Source organism: Alligator sinensis, unplaced genomic scaffold (assembly GCF_000455745.1).
Source record: "Alligator sinensis unplaced genomic scaffold, ASM45574v1 scaffold677_1, whole genome shotgun sequence".
Classification (NCBI taxonomy): domain Eukaryota; kingdom Metazoa; phylum Chordata; order Crocodylia; family Alligatoridae; genus Alligator; species Alligator sinensis.
The window spans coordinates 1,475,496-1,486,108 of NW_005842276.1; the positions used below are offsets into that span (position 1 = coordinate 1,475,496).

The window sequence follows — 10,613 nt, forward strand, 5'->3', positions numbered from 1 at the left end:
CAAAAAAGCCTTCCTCCTCCTCTTCACATTGTTCTTCTATTGGTGTGTTGCTTTGGGGTACTTTATTTTGGCAGATCAAGGTGGTAATATTCTTTACCTTCTGTTTTCTGTCACTGGTTATTTTACTAGGACATCTGTAGGTGGGATCTAGCATACTCTGCTCACTTGTTGCAGATTAATTCACTCAGTGAAATGTAGTTAATATTCTTTCAGAAGACAAGTTCATTGTTAGGTCACAAGAATTTATGTTTGTTAGTGCATCAACATCCAAAGTGTGGAGTATGACTTGAATTCAACTACAGATATTAAATACCTTATATTTAGAGCAAGGGTCTCAATGTGAAGGTTCTGGGCTCATTTCCTAGCTGTACAACTGATTTGCTCTATAGAACAGGGCAATTCACTTAATCCTTCTGCATCAAAGTTTCCCCAGCTACAAGACAGCAATAGCAACAGTTGTTCACATTTGTAAAGTGCTTTGTGGGAGGTGTGTCTAGTAGTCTGTGGATAAGACATAGAATCAGGAATGCTTTAGTTCTGATATTGGCCCCCTATCATATTCTGGGAAAGTCGCTTAAGTTTTTTTGTAAAAGAGGATAATTGTGTTTACTTGCTTAATCCAGAGAGTTAGTGTGAGGAAGATCTAACCCAGAGGTTCTCAACTGGGGTGCTGTGGCATCCTGGGGTGCTGAAAGAACCTGACATGAGTGCTGCACTACTGCCACCACTCTGTTTTCAAAAGGTATGTCAGAGCTGAGCTGAGAAGCGGCTGTAACAGGAGGACCTGGCTTACGTTGTGCAGGTGGGCATGCTGCTTCTGCTGTAGCCCTTCCCAGTTCAGCTCCAACACACCACCTGAAAATGGAGAGGAGCTAGGCCATTCTGCCTGGTGGCAGTGGCATGGTGAAATTGCCCCATTTTTAGTCAGCACATCAGAGCCAAACCAGGAACAGCTGCAGCAAAAGTGGCGCACCTGCCTTTATAATGAAATGCAGGCGGGCATGCCTTTCTGCTGCAGCCACTTCTCCATTTGACTCCAATGCGCCTCCTGAAAACAGAAGCATGCAGGACAGTTCCACCTGCCCTGCATGCCTCTGTTTCTGAGAGGCATCATGCCAGGTCAGACTGGAAAGGGCCATGGAAAGAGCAGGTGCTTCTACCATAGCCACTTCCTGATCTGGCTCTGCTGGAGGCATGCAGTGCAGTTCCGCCTGGTTGTGGTGACAGTGACTGCACCACAGCACCCCCTTGGCCTGCCCTCTCTCCCGTCCTGAACCTCATGTGTCCTTTAGCCCAGTCCCTGCCCTTCTCACCCTCTCAGCACTCCCTATGTGCTAGATGTGTAGCCTGGCACCTCCCTGTCACCCAGGTGTCCCCCAATTCTATCTCTGACAGCCCTAGAGCTGGAGTTTGGGGTGGGGGGATCACCCTGTTAGGAAGAACTTGGATCAGTAGTTCCCAATCTCCATCACTGACCTGGTTCTGTGTGTGGGGAGTCTGCTGCTGTGTTGTGTGCAAATGTGCTGGACCAGGCACAGCTAGGGGAACACTTCCCGTCATCAGCCCAAAGGGATGAATATAATATAATTATCCAATCAATTAATAACACATTAATTAATAGCAGTATAATGTTTGTATTCAAACATATTCAAAATAGGTTTTTTTTAATGGGGGTGCTGCTAAATTCTGGAAACGTTTGGAGTGGTGGTTTGAGTCTAAAAAGTTGAGATCCACTGAACTAGGTGATATTTTAAAAGTTCTCTGAAGGTGAAAGGTATGTAGGTGCTAAATAATGAGCTGCAGCATTAGCTCCTGGGAGAAAAGATAGTATAGAAATGTAAGCTTATTTATTTGACATTTCTAAGAAAATCACTTAGCCGATAATTTCTTAGGGCTGTACAAATAGATGCATTTTTTTTTTCACAGAGTTACTTTGTTGAAACCACCTTTTTTGCAGATTCCTCTGTATTTAGTCCAACAAAATCCTCTTCTGCCATTAATTTAAGTGGAACTCAAGATCTGTCCCAGAACAAGAACATAGTGAAACCACTGGCTTTGTCTGTGCAGCTTGTAGGAAAGACTTTTGCTACAGGTAATCATTTACTTTTTAGGAGGGCTAGCGAGCTTGAGAGTTGTCTACTCAGTAGCTGGGACTAATGGAACCCTTTATCAGGAGGAAAGGAAAAGAGGGCAACGCTATACCCCCAACTCTCTCCATGCACTTCCCATTCTGTTGTTACTATCCACATCATGGGTACTATTCTGGCCCTCAGACCTGACAGTTTGGTCCGTGAGCTTAAAAGAAAACTATTACCTCTCTGCCTGAAAGCCATATGAGATTTGTCCCTGGATAAAAGTGGATTCATTTGTTTTTCTTATGCTTATTGTTCAGTTAATTTTTTTTATATTCTACAGTTCTTTGGGTTGTTTAAGGATTGTCTAAAGCTGTACTGTATTTGTTTTATTCAGCTCCCCTGTCACTACGTGCCTCTGACGTTACTAATGGAAACAGCAGTGAAGGAAGGAATAATGTTATGAGCTCTACACTGTCTCGGCCTATACCTCATTCAACTTCCCCCAGCCCTGGTTGTGCTGCTGGAGACCAGGGTACAGAATGGCTCCGAGTTCTTGCTATTTCATTTTAAACTGCATTTGCTATTGAATATGAAAAGTGTAACTTTGTTTTCTTTTCCACTATAATTACTTTTACAACTCATGCTTTGGAATGCTGTAGGTTGCTGGCATGATGGTGGATGATAATGATAGACTCCTTATTATAGCTGTTAGCATTCCTCAGATTACAATGCAGAATAGAGCACTAATATTAGACCTATACCAGTGTAAAAGTAGCTTGTGATTAGAACCCAACCAAGGGTATAAGCCCCTGAATGGCAATGGGTGTGGGAAGGTATTTTGAATTATGTTTTCCTTTCATTCTTCTCAGCATCAATGTCCAGTTCTGGACCACCAAAGAAACGACACAGGGGATGGTCTCTTGGGTCACCGGTGCCTCCTCCTGGTTTAGTTGTACCTGTTCCTACGATTCGGCCTCTAGCAAGGACAGGTAAGGCTTAAATAATTCTGTACATTTCCTTTTGATTAACGTTTGTACAAATTCTGTGCTTAGCTGGCTCAGTGACTTAGGAATGCTGCTCTGAACAGTTGCATAAAACACTTCATCACTTCCATGAGGAAGTAACTGGCCTTGGTAAGGATCAGGGCCTTAATTTGTTCAACCCCTTACAAGCAGCAGTGATTATTAAGCCCCATGCTCCCTAATTTGAGATGAGACAAAAAGAAGCATAGCAATTAATGGGACAGGAGAGGGTATGATGAGAGTGGTAGTAATAAAAATGCTAGGTTGCAAGGGTAGCTATATGTATGTGCATGTATGTCTACCAATATAAAAGAGTATAGAGGCAGAACAGCTAAGGCATCTTGCTTTGTCTCCAAACCTGGGCTGAAGGCTGGCTGCCTCTAGTCATCTGAGCAGTAAATGAGTACCTTGGTCATTCAGGCAGGAAGGTCAACATCAGTTGGATGTGGTGATAACCACAGCACTGTCTTGTGTGCCATTGGCTGTGGAAAGTGGTGTGCCTTAACTGTGCTAGCCCACTGGGCTATGAGGCTCTGGTGGACTTTTGACTTTTTGATACAAATGCATAAAATTTCTTTTGCTCCTCAACTTGGAGTTGTTAGTTTCAGGCGGGTACCACATGTGGCAGAAACAGCATGCTCAGCTTCCCCATAGGAAAAAAGGACTTTATATAAACTTAATGTTGGCTGCTTTGTATGTCCCGTCAAGTCATCCTCAGCTAGGTGCAATTCTGCCTTGACAGCAAGGCATCTAGTGAATCCCTAGAGACCTGACAGGGACATGTGATGTTATCCGTGGGTGGGATAAGAGGTGGGATTATATACTAAATATACACATTTTAAAATGTAACTACTTGTCACAATAACAGTTTTCAGATTTTGCATTTAGGGTACTTACGAAGGGGAGTGGTTTATCTCATTTTAAAGGAAAGAAGCTGAGACAAAGTTAGACTCAAATTGTCCATAGTAACAAGGATATTGAAAGCATCAGTTTTTTTGGCTTTTCAGTTTGAACCTAAGTTTTAGAGGTGCAAGGTATCTACAACTCCAGAAAGAATCAGTGGGAATGGCAGGGGCTTAGGCCCCGGGGGCAGATCCAGGGGAGTTGTTGTGGTACAGCCCCCTTCTGCTGCTGCCACTGTTCATGGTTGACTGGGTGCAGGAGGGGCTTCCACACACATGCAGGGAAGCTGCTTTGACACGCTGTAACTACAGCATGTTGGGGCAGACTCGATTAATCAAGCCTGCTGGAGTGTGGTAATTACTGTGCTCCAGCAGATTCCAGTGTCACGTATATCAGCATCCCCACACTGAAAAATGGCAGCAGGGGGCTTCAAAATACTACTCATTCAATGAGCTTTAGTTCAAAGAGCCTTAGCAGCATTTTCCAGCATGGGTACACTGATACATGAGATGCCCTGGGTGTTTTTAATTAGCGTGGCTCTCGGAGCCTTGCTAATTAAAGCACCCCGCTCCCAGAGCACGTCTATAAATGCTTGAGGAGCCCCCACACTGCTCCTGCCCTGCTCTGTCTGGGATCTGTGTTAAGCGGCTGCAGAAGGTGGCAAGCTCCTCTGGGGTCAGCGGTGGTACACACAAGTTCCAGCTTCTAGTCCTGCCTGCTTTTGTGTGCCTATTCCCTGCCTGGCTTCCTAGTGTCCCCTGCCTACCTAGGGGCTCCAGCCATGCCTTGCCCCATCCATCCATGGTCTGAAGGGCAGTGTGCCCACCCCCTTTTAGTAAATCCTAATCCATCCATGCCCGCACCTGAAATCAGGGCATGCCTGTCGTTTTGGACATCCAGAAGCAGTGGTCCTTGTTGCAGAATTTTTGCTTTTAAAGTTATTTATTTTCTCAGGATCAAACAATATGCCATTAAAAAGCCATCTTACCACTTATATTGCTCTTTACTTGCGTATTACATGCCCCGTGTTGCATTAGTTACATAGATTTTTGGTGGGTCCCTGTTATTTTTGTTTTGCTGTTGAAAGTTCTGAGTTAAGGTTCTAGAAACAAAAACAATTTAAAAATATATAGTTTATAGCACCTTTCATCAGATGACTGCAAAATCTGTTACTTTAAACAGCTTGTAACATTCCTGTGAGAGAGGTAGCTATAGCCAATACTTCACTGATTACAAAAATTGAGGCATTGTGCTTCCCTTTCTTTTTGAAAAAATGCAGCTGCTTTTTTCACAACTAAAGCCTAGTTTTTGTCTTCATTACTTCAGAACTATGTGAGATGGTATAGAAATAGCTTTGAGGTTTTGGCCTGTGCTTTGGCTTTTTAATCAACCTGTTGTAGGTGAAAAGTTAGCGAGATCTCTCCCTTCTTTGTGTTGACAGGTAGCACTGAAAGATGACCTGTGTAAATACTTTTAGCCTAGCTTTTAGCTTTGTTAGTGATGCATATTCAAATCTAGGTTTTCATCTCCCTCTTCCATAAACAATACAGTAGTCAGAAAGAAATAAAGTTTTACTTTAGGGATGAGGCAAAGGAAGGATATTGGTTCTTAATTTAAATTCCTTGCAACTATCCAAAGAAGTGCAAAAGTATTTTGAATTTTATTGCAGTTAGTGATCTGTGGTAGTGTCCTTATTTGTTCATAAGGCCAAATCACAGTATGAGACTTTTAGTAATGGAAGTTTTTCTTTCTTTATTTTATAGAGCCCCTTTTGTCAGTCCCAGTTCCTCAATCAATGTTAACTGGAATTTTACAGCCTCAACCCATCCCTGCAGGGGAGACTGTAATAGTTCCTGAAAACCTGCTGAATAACTCAGGAGTCAGACCAGTGATTCTGATAGGTAAGCCTCACACTGTGAATAACACTCTGTATCTTGAATAAATAGAATTTTTTGTAGCACCGAAACCTCTGTTTTATGCTGAGCCCATCAGTGCAGCATGGGGTCATTGTGTTTCTTAAGACTGTCAGTGACATCCTGTGTTAATTGTGCAATTCTTATGATGAAAAATAGAGTAATTTGAATAATTGAGTAAGACCTGACATACAAAAGAGTCAACATTTACCCTCAATTTTGGTTTTATGTTATAAAGGTTTAAAAAAATCTAAGAATAAACATATTTCTAAGGAATTAAAATAAAAACAAATGGAAAACAAATGTATATTCCTCTGTGGTGTTTGCAACTCTGCAGCTCTGTGCCACTGCATGAGAAGCAGAAATGAAAATTTAGTTTGAAGTGACCAGTTAAAAGTAAAACTTGACTAGCTTTTCCCCAGAGTACAGAGTAATAGAAATAAAAATTAGTGCAAATTATAAAGTCTAAATCAGAGTTTTAAAACCTTTTACTTATACGAGGTACATTATTAGTAGCCTGTATAAGAATGTTACTTTTACTTTAAAAACATGACTTCTAATGTAAATAACTCCTTTTGAGATGTGATGCCCAAGTCAAATTTTAAAATCTAAGATTGGAAAATGGTGTCATTTCAAAAGGCAATTTCATGGCTGTTCAATTCAGTGCAATCCTTTGTCCTTGTGTAAAGCTCCTTGAGTATAACAGAAACATATATGCCAGTATGATCCCTAGAATGAATGACTAAGTAGAGGGAAAGTACTCACACAAGTTCTTACTCAAGCAAGTAGTCCTTAACATGAGATTTAATGGGCTCCTTACATGAGTAAAGTGTGCAGGGTTAGGATTATAGTTCATTTATATTTTTTCATTTATGGGAACACAATTTAGAGAGATCCTGGGCCCCAGAATACTAGTCTGTAACTTCCAAGACTGCATTTCCTTATTAAAGATGTCAGTGCCTGAAGTCATTTCAATTTAAGTGCAAATTAAGTACAGCCTTTGGGTTCCTGGAGAGTTGCCAGGGCCAACCTCTGTTAGGCTAAACGTTAGTGTCCCTGGAAAATAGTGTCCTATTAATAGCACAGAACCAGATGTACCAGCATTGATGGGCCTACCAAACACTGCCGAGAATATGTTTTTAAAAGGGAAATGTTCTTTGGAGAAAAGAACTAGTCTCTTCTGTCTGTCATTCTTTACCATACAGAAAAGCCTCTGTCAGTAGCTGATGTTTGTGTAATCTGTTCACAAAAGTAGAGTTTAAAAGCAGATAATAAGTCATATTGATCAAAGCAATGCAGCGGCATTTGAAATATCATCTGCTTCAATTCGCACTGCTTTTATCACATTAAGATTGAGGTACCATAGTTGCACAGATTTTGGACACTACATTATTGGAAACGTGAGTGTTTTGTACCTAAAGGATCATGATAAGAACTGAAGAGATGACTTAAATATTTGTCTGTCGATAACAAAAAAAAATTACTCTCCTGGTGGGAAGAAGATAATTGCAATTGTTTTTGGCTGTTCTGAATTGACAAATGCCAATGCTGGTTTGCCTTATATAATATATCTGATTTTCTTTAATTGTAATGTCAAGTGTGGTCATGGTGATGGCCAATGATTTGCTATGTGGCTTGAAGTAGATGTTACAGAATATAGCAGTCACAAGATTTTTGCTTAGTAACTTAAGTGCTTTTATTTTTGAAGGTTATGGCACTTTACCCTATTTCTATGGAAATGTTGGGGACATTGTAGTAAGTCCCTTGCTGGTAAATTGTTACAAGAGTCCACAGCTAGAGAACAAGGATTTGGATCTTTTGGGTTTGACTGGCAGTCAGTTACTAACTGTGGAGAACATGATTCTTTTAACTATCCAGTATCTCGTCCGGCTAGGTAAGCCATTTTTCATATTAATTCCAATTGTTACTCATGACTCTCTTTGTTTTTTACCTTGTATATCAAAATTAACCCTGCTTTATGTAGGCAGCCAGCAGTCTGCTGTCTATCTGGCTTAAAGAGATTCAGAGCTCCATCTAGAGTCAGTGACTTGGCTACTTTGTGAATCAAATTAAAGATGAGTTGAATGTGAAAAGGATAATGCTGTCTCTGCCTTCTCCTGTGATGTTTCACCAGGTCACTTTTGTGAAAATCCATACTTACTTTGAAAGACAAATATCCCATTTGCTTAGGATATCAAACCTTCAGGTATCTTTCTCAGACCATTCCATCTTTTATTCAGTTCCATGACAGATACTTGGAGATGTCACCACTGTTTAGGGGATTAAGTATTTACATGAAAACCAACTGTCTTGTGCAAACTAAAGCAAATGATTTAATTCTTGTTAGTCTATTTTATATATACTCCTAAATAGGCTTTTAAGGCAGTCTAATGATTCTTTTACTTTTTGTTAGAGACCTTCTCCCTAAATTGGTGTCAAATTTAGTGATAATAAATATAAGCATAAACAGTAGTGGCAAGCACATATTAGATGCGCTCTCTCTCTCTCTCTCTCTGGTGTAGAATCACCAAAATTTGGGGTAGATCTGCTCTGAACAATTCTAGATACTGTGTGATTTCCCAGTGTACTGGTCTCTCTGATGTGCTACAGTTATGTATGAGACTGAAATATGCCCAACAGTTTGAATAATCCTTTCACTATTGTCCCACAATTTATAAATGTGATCTGTGTTTTAATTTCTGCTTTCAGTTCTGGACTAGGTTCAGTTGTCTGCTAGGGACTGGGCTGAAACTATGAAGTGCTTTTCCTTTACAAGAAATTAGAGAGGGTCCAAAGCTGGGCAAAAAAACAAAAAAAAAGATAAAGGGCTTCAGAGGAGTACAATACAGGAAGACATTGAGAGAACCAAGAATGTTTAGCTTTCAGAAAAGGTGATTAAGCAGGGGCATGATAGCAATATTTAAATATCTGAAGGGCTGCCATAAAGAAAAGGGAAAACATCTTTTCTCCTTTGCTGCAGAGAGCAGTATAAGATGTGTGTGTGCTGTATTTTCACATGTAAATCTAAAGTCACCTTCCGTTGAATCTGCTAATGTCAGTGCATGCATAGTTTTATTTTATGTTCACAATAAATTTTGTGCCTGCCAGTCTGGTAGCGCATTTTCCCACCACGGGTTTCTGGGAAAACCCTTAAAATGAAGTTGAATACAGTTTCTGAATCTGTTATCTCATATTCAGGCTATGAACAATTTCTAAAAATATGAAATTAAGGAAGATACCAGTGCTGTTAAAAACATACACAGTAGAGAAAATTATACTAAAGGATCAGTGTTGGTAGACTATAACAATAAGCAGCACGTCTTCAACTTATATGTCATTGAAAGAGGGGAACTGCTCTGTGGGGTTGTGAATGGTTAAGAGATTCCCCTGGACTAGAATTGTGTAAAGATGCTGCAGGCACTTTCAGAGACCCCTGCAGAAACTGTTAAACAACAATTAGAAGGGATGTTACACTAGGCTTGCAAATTGTTCAGGGAAGGCATAGAAACTTCAAACATTTCCAAGCTAGGATAATGATGGAGGAAAACATTCAGGCCAAGTTTCACAAAGCTCATCCAGTTCCTTACATTCTGTACGCCAAGATAGATGCAGAATTGTAAAGCTTAGAAAGGGTTTCAAAAGTACTTTCAAAAGTAGCTCAGAGTGAATGGGGCATACTGTGTACTGCATTCTTTTTCAATTTTAAAAGAATGTGGTACAGTGTGTGGGGGGACTTTAAGGTTACTGTAAACCCTGTACTGATCATGTCTAAATATCCTCTACCTCAAATTGAAGATACTTTTCCACATTAGCTGAGGGACAGATTTTGCAAAATTGGTTTAGTGAAAATTTACTTAGAGATGGAAGTAGAAGAAGATTCAAATGTTTATTTTAACATAAATACACAGAAAGTGTTACACCAGTATAATAGATTAATGTTTGGCATTGCCTCTCTTCCTGCTGTATGGCAGTGAGCAATGGATCAAGTATTACAGGGTATTCCAAGAACACACATATTTTAAGATTACATATATTTTAAGATTAAAGCAGTTCTGGAAGCCACACAGCCAAAAGGTGCTTCACAACTTAGATATTTTCTAGGATTTAGAAATTATTTTAGTAGATTTTTACCAAACCCAGCAACTGTACTGTATCCTTTATATTGTTTGTTGCAAATGAACCACACATGGATGTGGTCACAAGTGTCAGAAAGCTCTCTCAAAGCAAAATGCTGGTCATATCTAGTGGGGTACTTGTTCACTTTGGCCTATCATTGTCTATCAAGCTAGCATATAATACATCTTCATATGGCACTGGAGCTGTTATATCACATACCATGACCTTGACCAACCCATAGCATGTCTATCATAATCCCTTACAGCAACAGAACGGAATTATGCACAGACAGACAAAAAGCTTTACTTCTGGTGATGGGAGTGAAAACATTTAACCAGTACGATATGGGAGAAAGTTTACATTGATTATAGATCACCAGTCTTTAATCTCAGTTGTCAAGGAGTGTCAACTGGGATAAATGCAGCATATATTCAACACTGGTCTTTTCTTAGCTAGTTACACTTATGACATTAAATAAAAAAGAGCAAAGGCACATGGAAATGCTGATGGACTCTTGTTTACCTGTGAAAAGAGCCTTCTGTAGTAGAAACAGAATCTACTGAAATCATTAACTTATTTCAGCA

General features: G+C 40.1%; 1 protein-coding gene across 1 annotated transcript in view; it reads left to right on the forward strand.

The window, feature by feature from the left end:
* GREB1L (GREB1 like retinoic acid receptor coactivator) overlaps positions 1 to 10,613 on the forward strand; it is a 209,169-nt gene that overhangs the window by 140,121 nt on the left and 58,435 nt on the right. Inside the window, 5 exon segments of the mRNA XM_006027932.3 lie at positions 1,958 to 2,092; positions 2,470 to 2,607; positions 2,945 to 3,064; positions 5,764 to 5,901; positions 7,622 to 7,807. Of these exon segments, the coding sequence (XP_006027994.1) occupies positions 1,958 to 2,092; positions 2,470 to 2,607; positions 2,945 to 3,064; positions 5,764 to 5,901; positions 7,622 to 7,807 (717 nt within the window).